This window comes from Vespa crabro, chromosome 11 (genome assembly GCF_910589235.1).
Source record: "Vespa crabro chromosome 11, iyVesCrab1.2, whole genome shotgun sequence".
NCBI lineage: Eukaryota > Metazoa > Arthropoda > Insecta > Hymenoptera > Vespidae > Vespa > Vespa crabro.
In genome coordinates, this window is record NC_060965.1 from 2,964,505 (window position 1) to 2,981,027 (window position 16,523).

The window sequence follows — 16,523 nt, forward strand, 5'->3', positions numbered from 1 at the left end:
TCTATTCAATTAATTATGAAGCGATCAATCCTAAATAAGCGGTGCATGCGCATGAAAGATATAAACAAGCATAATAAAACTACTCTTGAAAATTATTTATTATTAAACATAATTTTTGGAAAAGATCTAACATCTTCCAAAAATCTGATTAGATAACCTCGTGTAGAATATCTTTATCTTTCGAATGAGTCTTTGATAATTAAAATCGGACAAAAATTGTGATAATTCATGATATAAACTTTTGCAACGTATTATTAATAATCTACTTCATTCTCTTTTCTTGGAATAAAATTTGTTATTCTATAGGAAAGAGAAAAGATAGTGTCGTACATAAAAAATTATATTCCATATTCCATTATGATTTATAATGGATGATTTATAATACATAAATGTAATACAATTAAATGTTACATAATTTAAACTTATTTTTAAATTGTGCAATGTATATATATATGGAATCATATATCCACTCGTGTTGGTACAAGTCCTAAACGATCTACTACATATTGTGGTAAACAATAAGTCGGATTTACGTCTTTCAATGGATAATCAGTATGCAATAACGATAATGCAGTAAGTCCAAATAATGTATGAAAAGGATCAGCGATATCACCAGGTCTATCACCAAAGCCTCCACTATCAATATCTTGACACGTCAAAACGTAATCTACCTGTAGTACAAGAAATAAAGATATTTGTACACTTTTTTGTTTTACTTAATGGTATCATATTCTTACATTAATTACTTACTAGACGTTTTTTATCTATCCAATGAAGACGATTTAAAATTGTGAGTGTAGAGAGAACCCACCAAGAATAACATACATCTGGTAGTTTTTCTGGCCTACCATTTAGACCACCAGATGGAAGTTGTCTTTCACATAACCACCAAGCTAAACGATCTGCATCTATTAAATGCAAATGTCCTAAATATGAAAAAAACAACTTGTATATGAAAACTTGTATATGCATATATGTTTTCTTGTATCCATTGTAACATGCATTACCTGTTATTGATAAAAGTCCTACACAGCAATAAACTAAACCAGCATGACTTTCAGATCCAGGCTTAGAACCAAATCCCCCGTCAAAATTCATACACTTAATTACAAATTCTACAGCCTTTTCCACATCTATAGCATCTAAACGATTCTGAAATTACAAAGTCAATATTTTGTAAAGATTTCCAATATATAGAGAAAATAAATTTTAGATTTATAAATTTGTTATCACATTACATTAAAAAATTTCTTACCAAAAGTGATAAAGTAGCAATTGCACAGAAGGAAAATCTAGTATCTACTTCACCCCAGATATCACCAGTGAAACTACCATCTTGTTGTTGCCTTTCTTTAACATATTTAACGATTTTATCTTTATCTACTACATCTAATGCATCATAAAGGCATAATATTTGAACTGCACTAAGTGTATAAAGTAAATGTGGATCATGCTGTACGCTAGCAGAAATACCACCACTATCACTTTGACATTGTTTGATGAATTCTAAGATTTCCTCTTTATTGGTACGATCAAGTTTACCCATTAAATCTAATGCATTAAGGCCCCAATATATACCAGACATTCGTACATGTTCTGTCATACAGTAAGTCTGAAAAGTTAATAAGTGAAAATTCAACCAATTCAACCCTTGTTTAACCCTTGTTGATTGTAACATTAATGCATACAAGTTTCAGATAAGAATTTCAGTCACTGTAGTAGTTATTTGTCTTAAAATGTTACTTATTGAGAAGCATCCATAATGGCGTATCCTACAAGAGTATCTAGCAGGAAGTGGCGCGTAGTGCCTAAAGGGCTAAATGTAAGTATTACTTACATATTCATCTTTATTGTTTCCATAAGCAATAAGATAATCTGCATGCTTTTCTAATAATAATTCTGGAACAACAGCTGGTAGTTTAACGTCATGCGTTATCATTGGCTATAGAAAATATAATAAAATTATGTTAATATTGATATACAAAAATAATATAAATATACAAAAAATATAAATATATATACTAACCATTTTGATATCATATCTTTTATATTTCACTCATAAATTAAATTGATATTATATTTTCATTATTTTCAAGACCATTCATTTGATAAACAATCTCTCTTATTTAATATACTGTAAAATAACAATGATCAATTCTACAATAGACAGTATTACATAAACTATGATAATGATTTTTTTCACTTTAAAAGCAAAAGAACTTTGCCATTCAAAAGATAACGTTTCCTACACAACCCTCTAAAATGACTATTACGCAGAAAAATTACAAAATATAATATATTTAAAATCTTAAAGAAACATGGAATCAACTGTAATAAATTGACTACAATGAGTATCTAGTATCTAGAAGGCGAACCTGCCTGATGAAAATATGAGTATAAAGGTGTTAGTAAACAAATAAAATCACAGATTAGCATATTTGATAAAGTTATTAGGAACGATATTAATTACAAAGGAAAAAAGAATTATTTTGTTTTTAAGAAATTCAATTGTTTAATTTTATGAAAATAATTATCGTAAATTTGATACTAGCAGACGATACTTGCAACAAAACATGTCGGCCATCTTTTGATGAACGTAATTATAATATCACAATGACCAATGAGAACGTTTTCACATCTATACAGACAATACAATTGGATAATTGAATTATAGAAAGCTATATGTATGCTATGGTATTTTAACCAATAAGAATAAAGTATAAATATTATCAATGAACAAATGAAACATTAACAGGAATTAAAATTGGCTAAGAGACAGGCATTTTAAGATGTTAAAATCTTTTATTTGTAAATAGAATATAATACCGTAAAGCTCCTACAGAGTGATTCGTATGTGGTGGGAGTGAGAAACGTTAAAGAGAAACAAAAGAAAAAGTAGGGATAAGAAGCGATTGGCTATGCGAGTCAAATTTAGCACGTGTATACGTTCTGTAGTATACGTTGAAACGTATAAACGTTGTAAATTATACGTTGAAGCGTGTAAGCGTTGAAAGCTTATTTCTTCTATTTTATCAATAAATTTAAGAATGTAAACTAAATGTTCATAATTATTAACATACTTCTATTGAAATTTATATATAATCTGATACTTGAAATTTAAAAATAATAGTTACATATTATACGACGCCGATATAGAGGCAGTTAAAGTTAGTAGCGGTCAAAATGGCGAACGCGGCTTGTACCACGTTTTCTCAAGACGGTCAATATTTTGCTTATTGTGGCAGTGATGGAAAATTGAAGATTTGGGAAGTAGCAACGAACAGACTCAAGCAAGAATACGTACCAAATTTACATCTTTATTCGCCATGTAGTGTCTTATGTTGGATCTCCGTAAATACTCAGGCAACAAGCACGTCGGTATGCCATGTGGTTTTTATTTTTCAATTTAATTATGTCAATAAGTATGTTTATTTTGATTTGCCATTGGTTTTGTATAATTGTTTCTTATAAATAATTTTTATAACAACTACGTATGTGTAAAGTTTCATTTCTTCGATAATTATGAGATTTTCTATTTAATAGATATTTGTAACAGGATAAATTTAGGTTATATTAGCTCTACAAAGAATATTTATTGAACTATATATCTTTTCATTGATATATTTTAAATATTTAAGAAAATTTATTTCATTATACCACAATGTATAATAATTTTATTGTTACTCAATTAATCTTATATTAATAGAGTTCTTTATATCATTTTAGCTCTCACCATGGAAGAAACGCAGAAGGAAGTTGATCTCAGAAGAAATAGAACAAAAAGGAATTATTGCTATGGGATCTGTAAATGGAAAGATCACTTTATATGATACTGCAGCTGCTACTGTTTGTGGTCAATTAGAAAATGGCCATTCTTCATGTATAACAGCTTTGACTTGGTCGGCAAATTGTGGTTTATTTACAGCCGCTGATGATTATCATATAGTTGAATGGAATATTAAAGAAAATGGGATAAAGTGTAAGTGGAAATCTGGTAAAGCGAAAGTTACAGCCTTAGCAGTGATGCAAGATGGAAAATCCATGATCTCTGCAGAAAGAATAATCAAATGGTGGAATTTGTCCACAAAACAAATCATTAGGACTTTTACTGGACATGCTGGTCAGGTTACTTCATTAAATCCAATAACAGTGAACAAAAACGCCAGTTATTTAATCAGCGGAGCATGTGAAGATGGATATCTTAGTATATGGGCTTTAGATGAAGTACGTCACACAATATATTAGACTATCATTTATGTCAATAAAAATTATGTGAGATGAGTTATATAAAATGGATAAATTATATTTATTATTTGGTTTCATAGTAAAAGTATTTATTTTACATTTTTCTTGTATTGAAATTTTTATCAATAACTAAGCAATAAATATGACTAATCCGTTTCATATGATTCATCCAGTATGATAGAATTATTATTAATTATATCGTTTTCAATTTATTTAGACCAAAAATGATAAATGTCCTATGGCTACATTAGCGATGCAAGATGAAGCTTTATCTGTTTCTGTACATGTGAATGAAGAGTCTCAAGTGATGGTATTAGCCATTACTAGGTCAGGACAAGCACATATCTTTAAATATCAACCTAATGGACGTTCTAAGCCATTGAAGCCTACACTGACTATTGCAGTTGCTTCGGATGTACATCAGAAAGAAACTATACAACAGATTCCTATTCTTATGGCAAAATTGATAGAAAATGAAAAATTATTATTAGCATATGGTTCTTACATCAATCCGACATTTGAGAAAGTTACACCAGACTTTTCAGATAAAATACAGTATTTAATACGTTCTGAAGTAAAAAGAACAAAAGAAAGGAAAGAAGAATCAGTTACAAAAGTAAAAGCCACCATTACAGAAGATAATGTAGAATATCTAGCGCCTGGTAATATATAAATTTATTTGTTAAAATTTAATTATTTTCATTTGCTAAATTAAATATGATTGTTATATCTAGGAACAGGGAGTACAGCAATAAAAAGAAATAGAACCAGTTCAGCAGGCTCTCAATTACCTTTGAAAGATAGATTGGAAAATCTTAGTTTGAATGTAGAAACAAATGCTATAGGCAGGACTCCTTCGAAAGGAGCTAATATGATACAATTGTTAATGCAAGGATTAAACAGCAAAGATAGGACAATATTAAATAATGTATTATTTACTAAAAATGAAAGAATAATTAGGAACACTATTGCCAAATTGCCTATCCAGGCAATAACACCTTTGCTTAAAGAATTATGTGCAATGTTACAAGGCAAAACATATCCGTAAGATATCTTTTATTGTCAATTAATCATTATTATGTTAATCGTAGAATATTTTAGCAATTCAAAAAATAATGTATTTTAGGAGTAAGATTGCTACTATGTGGTTACAAATATTGATAACAACGCATGCAGCACACTTCCTATCACATCCAAATATTGGAGAATCACTTAGTCCTATTTTGAGTTTGATCGATGCAAAACTAATGTTATTGACACAAATATCAAGATTAAGAGGACGCGTTTCGCTTATAACCGGACAAATTACCAGAAGCAAAGAAGAACAAGACAATAATATAATGGAGGACACTTTGCTTGTTTATCAAGATGCAGGTCGGAATTTATGATCAACATTTTATGAATAAAACATTTTGATTTGTTATTATCGTATATTAAATATGAAAAACATAATTTATATTTCGTATTAATTTTTTGCTCTTTTTGTTATACACAGATTCATCTGACGAAGGTCCGGCTTTGGATGAGGTAGACTTAGAGAGTGAATCAGATGAGAATTGGGAGGAAATGTCCGATCAAGAAGAGCAAGAAGAACAAGAAGAGCAAGAAGAGCATAATGAAGATGACAATAAAAGTGTTATATCTAAAGACGAAAATGACTTTATAAGCAGTTGAATTTTTATCATCATTGTACGATTATTTGTCATAAATGATAAAGGTTTAATTTTAACGTAAAATATAAATTCTAATATAAAATATTTATTTTTAGACCCAATTTAGAGTTCCTGAGAGCAGTGAATAGTAAATATGAGTGGCGCCAACAGTATGGTATAAAATCCTTAAATGGAATTCATCTACAAATTGAACTCCAAGATTGAACTTTAAGATGTAATTTTAAAATCTGTTTAAGGTTTATACCAAATAATTATTCATAATACTTATTGTAAAAACTGATACATAATGAAAACCCACATGTAAAGTTCGAAAATGACATATTCCTACTTTTTCATAATGCCACACTTCTTAAATATATTACAAGCATAAAATCGAATTGTACATATTAAAGAAATATTCGTTTATCATCAACGTTTTCTTGTTTTTCTTAATTTTCACGTTAACCTAAATTTTGATAGCATGTGAAAAAATAAGACTTAATCGACGATAATTTTTGAACTTTAATTAACAAGTAATGATTGTATCATTTTTATTTGTTATTTAAATATTAAAAAAATATATATGTGTGTATATGTATATGTATATATATATATATATATATATATATATATATATATATATATATTTATATATATATTACTTTTATATTATATAAAATCCCGGTTATGCGCTCACAATGCCACTATATTTAAATCGAGGATTACCGTTTTCAGATACAAATAAAACAAATTAATAAGAATATCGAAGATTTGTATTTTTTCATATATCGAACTGTACGATAATTTGTTGAAATGTTGTGAAATTTAATCGTTTTCAACATTATTTTATTTAACGTCATTAATTATGATTAGGCATTAGTTATTGAAAGAAACATTTGTATTTCTTCTTTAAATAGATTATTGTCAAAAGATAATATGGATGCTATAATTTCAATGACGAGTTTTCATTACATAATGTCTAAATTTTCTAATCTTCTAATCACATTGAAACAAAAACTCGACAAATTACGAATTGAAATTCGTGAAGATATAAATAACTTTAATAAAAATGATAACTGGAATCAACATATCGTAACCTCGAATCAAGAAAATGAGACTAATACAAAGATAAAATTATATATACTTGATTTGGAAAAGCAATTAAACACATTAGAAAATACTTTTAACGTGCGTAATTTGTTATTTCGATTTTATTTTCATTTTAATTATCAATCATTAATGTAAAGTTATCAAATATCAATAAATATGCATTGTATTTCGTTGATAAAAATCTTGCCTCGATTATCAACCACAAAAAGTAAATTTGAAAAAGTGACATGACATGAAAAATATGGATATTTTGATATTAATAAATATTAATTATTTTTCTAGGATTCCTGGCTTCGTATCTTTTTGTATGTCAGTAATTACATGTGTACAGTTCCTTTAACCGAAGAAGTGCACAAAGAAATAACAAAAAATATTATTACAATGCATAAAATAACTTTTCCCGAGTACGACGAGAATAATTTTAAATAGAATGAAAAATATCTTTTAGAAGGTAACATTGTCTTCGATTTTATTATTCCCAATGATTTTTCAAAGATTTACAATTTTCCATTATTTAATCGTAATAGTAAAAACTCGAGTGATTAACTTTACGTAACAGATATGATAAACTCCTGGTGGACAATTTATTCATAAACCTTTTAATAAAATAATACTTAACTGTGAATTCTTTTCATTATATTTGCAGAATATTTTGATTTACAAAATGAAGTGATATGTCTTCTAAAATATGTAAAATGTCAAAAAAACTATTGGAAGAAGAAGACTTTTGCTTGAATTAAAAACAATGAGCAAACCATACATATCCTAAAAATGATTTTTCCCTTTTTTATATTTTTTATAATTAATTATCTTATGGAACGACAAACGAGCAATAAATCAAGCTGTGATGTGTCAACGTAATCATTCATTATTATTTAAATGAGGCTTAATTAAGTGTAGATAGTTCCTCTTCATCCATTCTTTTCTTTTCTTTTTTTCTTTTTTTTTTTCTTTTTCTTTTTATATAATTTTAATGATTAGTGATAAATGAAAGATTACGACGTAATCAGTCTTTTCCGAAAGATGTAAACAGGCATATGGATGCACGATTCGAAAAAGATAATCACCATATTACTCATATATTTATAAGAATAAGCTTAGAAAAGATATTGTCTAAATGAATTTATGATATTGTAGATTTTTTAACCATATAATTTTACATTGCCGAAAAAAATATCTTTTTCACGCATGAGTCATAAAAAAAATATTTTTAATTAAATCAAATCATTATTAATGAAATGTTTAATTTCATTAAATTTTTTATTGAAGGATAATTCATCGGAGATTCTCGGACATAGAATAGATGAAGTAACTTTTGTAAAAAGAAGAGTTATGAAGCGAAAAAGAAGAGAATTCAATTGTAAAAGTTCTCACTTGTCTTTTTTTTCTCCGTAATTGACATTTTAACATAATCTACTTAATTCTAGTAAATTTATTAGCAATGATAATATTAGCGATGACTTAAAGAGAAATGGAACTTTTATATCTTTCGAAACTGTTTTCATGAGTGTTTTTCGTATAATCGTTCTTTACACTCTTCATTTTACATTGTATTTAATTATAACAAGATTTTACTGGATTCATCCTAACATTCTTATCTTTAACGAATTGATTTGGATTTTTCTAGCTAATGAAATAGCAAATTAGAAAAATGTAATTTTTAATATATAAAAATTTACAATATATAAGTATAACTTAATAATATTTATAGAAATATTAATAAAGTTATAAGACAGGTACGATATATTTTTTAAAGTTATATTGAAATATTAAGATCATAACAAATATTTATCGAATAGAGACGAAATATTAATTTCATCAAATTTTGATTCAATGTTCTCATTATATACACATCTTTTAATATCAAGACAAAGTATTTTTCAACTTGGAAACATGCATGATCTATTTTTGTTGCGTTATTTAGTTATAAAACGATCAATTTCATCATCGCGACGAACGACGAACATTCTAGGTCACAGGTTACAATGATTACAAAGAAAAAGCACCGGTATAAAAGCGAGGCCCTGTGTTCTGATGTCTCATCATTCTCCCTAACCGTTGGGGTAAAGATCTCAGCCAAGAGGCAAGAAAAGGATAAATTATAGAAGGATGTTGAAGGAAGTGCTCTTCTTAGTTCTGACGGCATTATGTCTGTCGGACGCCGTCAGTATTAAAAGTCACGTTGCTGACATGAATTTCGTACAAAAGCAAAAGAAGATCCATGAATTATTGCTTTTTGTCAAACAAAACGTTCTAACCGACGTAGAATTTTACAATATTGGACGTAACTATAAAATCGAGAACAATGTGGAAATGTACAAAGAAAAGGTGATCATCCATCATGTTTAATTTTTTCATAACTGTTAAGATCATGAAGAACGATTGAACGTACATTCTTCATAAGTCTTTCTAATTGATCTCTTTTTTTTTTTAAGAGCGAATATAGAAAGTTCGTAAGAATTTGAAAAGATTCATAGAATTATGACAATAAGATTATTTTGTTTTACAGGATGTCGTCAAAGAGTTCCTTCATTATTATAAACGCGGCATGCTTAGCCGCGAGGCCACCTTTTCGCCATTCTACGAAGAGCACCTTAACGAAATGATTCTATTGTTCAAACTCTTCTATAATGCAAAAGATTTCGATATCTTCTATAAGACCGCTGCTTGGGCACGTTTTTCCGTGAATCCCGATGTCTTCACGCTAGCTTTCTACGTTGCCATTTTCTATAGACCCGATTGCAAATATATTATGCCTATGTTACCTTATGAAGTAAATCCAAATTATTTCTTTGACTCGAATGTCATTCAGGAGGCACAGCGCATCAAAATGATGCATGGTACATAGATTGAATGTTCTTCTTGTATTACTATTAACTCAATTAATACTCTACATTCTTTATTTATTTATAGGTTTAACTTCTACTGGCAATATGAATAATACGGACATTTACGTAATCTACAGTAACTATACTAACACGTTCTCGGAAGAAAACAAATTAGACTACTTTACGGAAGATTTTGGTTTGAATACCTACTATTTCTATTTCCGTCAGATCTTCCCATTCTGGTTGAATAGCAAAGAATACAATATTCCTCGGGAATATCGTGGTATTTTCTACTTGTATGTCCACCAGCAACTGGTCGCTCGTTACTACTTGGAACGCTTGTCGAATGACTTGGGTGAGATCGAAGATTTTAACTTACAGAAACTATTTTACCCAGGATTCCATTCTTCTGTGGTATTTAGTAATGGTGTTGTAATACCCCCATACAAGTCTTATTACAATGTACCTTATTACAAATACCAATATTTAAAGGTTTGTGGTATGCGATAGAAAACACGATATAACAATAATGATGATACTTATTTTCATTTCAATTCCTTCGTAGGAAATTGATACTCTAGAATTTCGTTTTATGAATGCCATTGATTCTGGATTAGTTTTAGACAGCAATGGCAAATTTGTCAACATTTATACTCCCGAAGGATTAAATATTCTCGGTAATCTGATCGAAGGTAACTCTGATACCTGTAACAAATATTACTACGGAATGTATGAAATATTGGCAAGAAATGTTTTTGGAACCAACTTTGATTATACGGACAAAGACAAGACCATGCCAAGTGCTATGCAATTGTATAGTACCAGCATGAGGGATCCAACTTTCTATGCTCTCTTTAATAAAATCAATAATTACGTAGAAAGGTTAGCATTAAATATATCCATCAAAATATAACAGATATATAATCGAATTTAATTTGTAACTTTAGATACAAGAAACATATACCAGTTTACTCCCAGAGCGAACTCGACTTCCCTGGTATCAAGATTGAATCCGTCAATATGGACAAACTTTGGACTTATTTCGATTACTGTGAGGCAACGATTAACAATGCCGTATACTTTAATAGTTTCAAAGAAGGGTCATCCCTGTATATCAAGACTCGTCGTTATTGCCTCAATTATAAACCATTTACTTACCGTCTAAGTGTGAATTCCGACAAAGACATCAAAGTCCTAGTCAAGGTTTTCCTTGGACCTGCTATAGGTCAAGACATGAGTTACCTCAGCAAATACTATAAATACTTCGTAATGTTGGACCAATTCGATGTGTTACGTTAGTAAATTATTTGATATTTTAATAGACATTTATGTAAACGCAACAATAATAGTACAATAATTGTTATTTTTAATTAATTATTTTTTCTTTTTGCAGTAAAGCAAGGTATAAATAACATCGAACATGCAAGCACCGAAGCTATTTACAAAACGTCTAGCGATAAGTTCTACAAAAAACTCCAGAACGCTGTCAGTGGTAGCGAGCCATTTACTTATTATGAGAAAGTCTACGCTTTTCCTGAACGTCTAACTCTTCCTAAGGGTAAACCCGAGGGTATGAAATTCAAGATGTTCTTCTATTTGAGTCCATATGACGAATCGAAAATGATCCACATCGAACTACCTATCTTCGGTAAAATGACTTACGACGGCAAGCCATTCGGTTTCCCTCTTGACAGACCAATGTACACCTGGAAATTCTTTACTCCTAATATGTATTTCAAAGACGTTTATGTCTACAATACAAAGGATACCGAAAAGTTCTCTAATTATTACTCTAATTAGACTTAACGGCAAATATATCTTTGGATGCGATTTTGTACCACGTGACTGTTAATTTGTAAAAAAATGTCAAAAATACATTTTAAATGAATTAAATACTGTTAACCCGCTATTCCATTTTCAAAATTCCTAACACCTTCATTTAATCAAGAAATTGCCAACAATATCTATAATCTTTTAGCTTATAATCTGTTATCTTATAATCTATATTAATATACAGATTATAGCTTATTAATTTTTAAAATATAAAACTTTATTTATTAATTAAATAATAATGATAATAACTATGAATATTTTATTAATGGGTTCGTTATCAATATTTTAAAGTCGATGAACTATCTTGAATATTAGAATTTTAACATTTTTAAAATATACATTTTAATCGTATTATCAATTGAATTTATTATTAGTTATTTTTTAAAGAAATATTTATTTTAACAAGGAGAATAAAATTTAATTGATGGAAATGTAATTTTATCGTACAAAAATATATTACGATAATACATGTGTTATCAAAATAAATGTAAATAATGAAATATAATTATTATATTACTTCTTTCAATGCATCATTTATATATAATTTCTTTTTATATTACAATAATATATATATATATGTATGTATGCATGTATGTATGTATGTATGTATGTATCTATTTTTTACAATAAATGCATGTATATGTAAATTATGCGTTTATAATATAATACAATTAAAAGTGATGGGTATATTTATATATAAGAACTATACTTTTTATAAAAATTGATTAATTATTTCAATCAAATATTTTATGTTCGATTCGAAAAAAAAAGACATTTGTATTACTGCAATTGGTTTTTTTTTTAAATTATAACTTTTTTGTATTTAAAAATCATTAATCAGGGGATCAGGTTAAATTACATAATATTACAATTTTTTAAAGTCTTATTTAAGATAGCAGTAAATATTATTAGATAGATTATTTGAAGAAAGCAATAAATATTAATAGATAATATATGCCAGAGGGAGTCTTAATTAAATAAAAAATGAAATAAGAAAGATAAGGATAAATATAAAGTGAATGATGTAGATGCACTTATATAATAATATTTAAAAAGTCACACATACATACAAAATTATATTTGATGTTATATTTTTTTTTCGTTTTTTATTTCACTATTTAATATACTTAAATGTAATATAATTCTTTCATCGTTTTTTCTTTTTTAATTTCATATTTTATACCGTCAAATTTAACCGATACGTTATTATATCATACGGCGTTCGAAGTTTTTTAAAAAAGTTGTCGATTATATATAATTCTTTTATATTTTTAATATTAAAACGAATAGTTCTATTACGTTTGTTTTTTTTACTTTCATAAAATTTAATATTCTTCTTCAACATTTAAATCGATAAGTTTAACTTGGATTTTTGTACATTTTCTGGAGTATTCTAAAAGAAATTAAAATGGATTAGCAAGATTATCGTCATATCATGAGGTCTCTGTTATATATTATGTCAAAGGGTATTGTGATTATATTTCTTTTTAAATTGACATAATAAAATTTTTTCTTTCTTAATTTTCTGTCGATATAAAAAGACAGTTCATTTGACGTAACCATTAAATGTGATTATCTTTTTACAAATATTATCTCATTCACTTATGTATCTTGTCTGAAAGCAAAGTCAGGGGGTTGTCGCCAGGTCAAAACTGATATTAAACATATTGTATGGTATATAAGGGACAATTGGCATCAGTGAATCGCGTTTCATCTCCGGCAGGGAAACACGAACGGATCTAATTTACGGCACAGGAGAAGAACTTTAAACAGGGTAAGAAGGAAAGGTGATAAAAAATGAAAATAATTCTATTGCTTTTGGGAGCGTTTTGCTTAGCAAACGCTATCCCAGTTCATACCGCCGACAAAGCATATCTAATCAAACAGAAGAGTATCTACGAATTATTTTGGCACGTCGATCAGCCGACGGTTTATCACCCAGAACTCTATCAAAAGGCTCGTTCGTTCAGCATTGAGGATCACGTCGGTTCCTATGCGGACAAGGTAATTCGATCTTTAAATAAAGAATGTTTTCTTAGCTGTTTGTTAAGATTCTAAATTCTTTTTGTGTTTTTTATTAAAGACTGCAGTGACCGAATTCCTTCAACGCTGGAAACATGGAATGTTGCCACGAGGCCAAGTCTTCTCTATCATGTATCCTCAACTTCACGAGGAAACTGTTTGTTTGTTCAATCTCTTATATTCTGCTAAGGACTTTGACACCTTCTACAACACTGCAGTATGGGCACGATTCAATATGAACGAGCATATGTTTATTTATGCTCTTAGTGTTGCCGTTCTTCATCGTAGCGATACCCAATACGTTCGTCTTCCACCTCTGTATGAAGTCCTGCCAAATTTATTCTTCAACGACGATGTCTTACATAAAGCATACCATCTTGGAATGGGTGATACTAGTTTAAAGAAGACCGTAGGTGGTGTTAATTATCACGTGATTCACAGTAACTACTCTGGTTGGTATCTCGTAAGGAACGATGTACCTGAACAAAAGCTGACCTATTTCACCGAAGATGTTGGTCTTGGACAATACTATTTCATGAGTAGCCACGATTTCCCTTATTGGATGAACAGCGTTCAATACAAATTACCTACCAACGTTCGAGGTGAAATGTACTTATTTAATCACAAACAATTACTAACCCGTTACTATTTGGAAAGATTATCAAATGATTTGGGCGAAGTTAACTATGTTGATGTCAATCATCCAATTGTTACTGGATACTATCCAACAATGCACCATCACAATGGACTACCATTCTCTCATCGTGAAACCAATGCTGTAGTACCACTTTCCATGCATAAACATGTACAGGTTGGTGAGAAAATTATTATTAGATGAAGTATAGAATTTATTAAATTATTACGTATTTGTAAATTATTACAATAAATTTTCGGATTTTTAGAAAGTTGAACATCTTGAAACTCGTATTGCCGATGCCATTGATTCTGGTTACGTTGAAGATGTTAACGGTCAAAAAGTAAATATCTATACTGAGGGAGGTCTCAATATTCTCGGTAACATCATCCAAGGAAACGCTGATACATTAAATCCAAAATACTATGGACAATACGACCTCCTTTGTAGAAAGGTCTTCGGACTCAGTTTGGAACCAAATACCAAATACCAAATTGTTCCTAATGCATTAGAAATCTTCAGTACAAGTACAAGAGATCCTGTCTTCTTTAGCATGTACAAGAACGTCGTCACCTACTTATTAAAGTTTGTATTTAAAGAATATGTTAGAATGAATGATAATTCTATATATTATGTATTATTACTTAATGAAGATTGTTTATTTTAGTTACAAAAAGAACATGCCTAGCTATACACAAGAAGAACTTAGTTTCCCTGGTGTCATGATTGAATCTGTTGCCGTAGACAAATTAATGACATACTTTGATCACTTCGAATCTATGATCAACAATGCTGTTTCAGTACAAAATCACAAAGAAGCTCAATCCACGTTGATCAAGGCACGTCAAAATCGTCTCAATCATAAGCCTTTCACTTATCACATTACCGTAAACAGCGACAAGGTTGTAAAAGCTGTAGTGCGTGTGTTCCTTGGACCCAAATACACTGTACATGGACACGAAGTTGATATCAGTGAAAATTACATGAACTTCATAGAATTAGACCAATGGACAGTCGACCGTTAGTATATCGCTTATCTTCGAACTTTAATCTAATCTATCTTACAAAGAATGTTAATATCATTTCTATTTGAATTACAGTCAAAGTTGGTACCAATAAGGTCGAACGAAGCAGCCATGAATCAATCTACGTTGCTCCCGATGACGTTCCTAGTGAATTACTCTACAAGAAAATGCTGAAGGCCATCGATGGTGTGGAGACATACGTCTATACCACGAAACTTTACGGATTCCCAGACCGTCTGATGCTTCCTAAAGGAAAGAAAGAAGGCATGCCATTCAAACTTTTCGTACACATTGCACCAGTTGATGAGACCAAATCTTTCAAGATTGACTTGCCAATCTGGGGAACTTCTGTCATGGATGGACGTCCAATGGGTTTCCCATTGGACAAGCCAGTTCAAGCGTACAACTTTACTTTATCTAATCTTCACTTCAAGGATGTCCTTATCTTCCATAAGCAACTCGATGAAATGAACGTTACCGTCTAAAACATTTTTAATTAAATTGTTTGAATTTTTCATAAGAGATACATCAAAGAGAATCAAAGAAAAAGACTGCAGAGTTCTCGCTAAAAGCACGTGGAATATTTATCTCCGTTAATTTCTTATACAGAGCGTTGAAATGTTTTCAATAAAATTTCCGATTTATAATTGACACCTTAAAGTTCGATAGTTTTCTTTTTACGTATACTAGTCCTATTTTATTTTTCTTTTGCGATAACATGAAAGAAAAAAACATAAAAATAGATCAAAAGATGATTTAAACATGTGACTCGTCAGTAGATTGAGAAAAATCCGGATCCATGCAAACTACGGGGTCATAATTAACAAGAAGTTCATGCAAATGATTAAGCGTAAGTCTAGCTTTTATCGGAATTATGAGAGCGAAGATGCGATAATAATGATAGGTATGTTCTTATCTGGGATAATTATATCCAATTTTTTTATTATTGAGAATAAATATGCTGATAGAGCTATATCAGTTAATTACACATTTTAATGATTTATCTTTCAAGCCCAGATGTTCCATGAGTCCACCCCTTGTTTTGTACACCTCATTGACTGTTCCGCTACAAATCATACTAACCGCGTAATAGGATAAACTATAATTGCATAATGTTTATATTTATTTTAAACAAGATAACCTCTTTATAAAAAGTATTGAGAATAATGTTCGA

At 29.4% G+C, this 16,523-nt stretch overlaps 4 protein-coding genes across 7 annotated transcripts; 3 read left to right on the plus strand and 1 right to left on the minus strand.

Annotated features, from left to right (window-relative positions):
- Positions 1 to 324: 324 nt before the first annotated feature.
- Positions 325 to 2,354, minus strand: LOC124427830 (geranylgeranyl transferase type-2 subunit beta). 3 transcript variants are annotated; one of them, XM_046971178.1, is made up of 6 exons: positions 2,027 to 2,354; positions 1,838 to 1,942; positions 1,256 to 1,612; positions 1,008 to 1,152; positions 751 to 908; positions 325 to 671 (listed from the first exon to the last, which is right to left on the minus strand). In XM_046971178.1, the coding sequence occupies exons 1-6, from the start codon at positions 2,027 to 2,029 to the stop codon at positions 459 to 461; spliced, it is 981 nt and encodes a 326-aa protein (XP_046827134.1). In that variant the 5' UTR covers positions 2,030 to 2,354; the 3' UTR covers positions 325 to 458. The 3 variants fall into 3 exon arrangements, with proteins under 3 accessions (XP_046827134.1, XP_046827133.1, XP_046827135.1); XM_046971177.1 differs by having other exon boundaries at positions 751 to 926; positions 2,027 to 2,352; XM_046971179.1 differs by lacking the exons at positions 1,838 to 1,942; positions 2,027 to 2,354 and adding an exon at positions 1,689 to 1,831 and having other exon boundaries at positions 751 to 926.
- Positions 2,355 to 2,840: 486 nt separating this feature from the next.
- LOC124428045 (WD repeat-containing protein 43) lies at positions 2,841 to 6,330 on the plus strand. 2 transcript variants are annotated; one of them, XM_046971628.1, is made up of 8 exons: positions 2,846 to 3,000; positions 3,157 to 3,378; positions 3,727 to 4,224; positions 4,463 to 4,907; positions 4,980 to 5,289; positions 5,372 to 5,619; positions 5,741 to 5,934; positions 6,014 to 6,330. In XM_046971628.1, exons 2-7 carry the CDS (start codon positions 3,184 to 3,186, stop codon positions 5,917 to 5,919), a joined length of 1,875 nt encoding a protein of 624 aa, XP_046827584.1. In that variant the 5' UTR covers positions 2,846 to 3,000; positions 3,157 to 3,183; the 3' UTR covers positions 5,920 to 5,934; positions 6,014 to 6,330. The 2 variants fall into 2 exon arrangements, with proteins under 2 accessions (XP_046827583.1, XP_046827584.1); XM_046971627.1 differs by having other exon boundaries at positions 2,841 to 3,378.
- A 150-nt stretch (positions 6,331 to 6,480) lies between these two features.
- On the plus strand, positions 6,481 to 7,576 carry LOC124428046. Its single transcript, XM_046971629.1, has 2 exons — positions 6,481 to 7,085; positions 7,290 to 7,576. The coding sequence occupies exons 1-2, from the start codon at positions 6,834 to 6,836 to the stop codon at positions 7,434 to 7,436; spliced, it is 399 nt and encodes a 132-aa protein (XP_046827585.1). The 5' UTR covers positions 6,481 to 6,833; the 3' UTR covers positions 7,437 to 7,576.
- A 1,453-nt stretch (positions 7,577 to 9,029) lies between these two features.
- LOC124428145 (arylphorin subunit beta-like) lies at positions 9,030 to 16,339 on the plus strand. The gene is made up of 11 exons (XM_046971882.1): positions 9,030 to 9,335; positions 9,517 to 9,847; positions 9,921 to 10,327; positions 10,401 to 10,717; positions 10,783 to 11,129; positions 11,229 to 11,623; positions 13,463 to 13,672; positions 13,752 to 14,501; positions 14,593 to 14,909; positions 14,992 to 15,344; positions 15,425 to 16,339. The coding sequence occupies exons 1-11, from the start codon at positions 9,117 to 9,119 to the stop codon at positions 15,832 to 15,834; spliced, it is 4,056 nt and encodes a 1,351-aa protein (XP_046827838.1). The 5' UTR covers positions 9,030 to 9,116; the 3' UTR covers positions 15,835 to 16,339.
- The last annotated feature ends 184 nt before the right edge of the window (positions 16,340 to 16,523 follow it).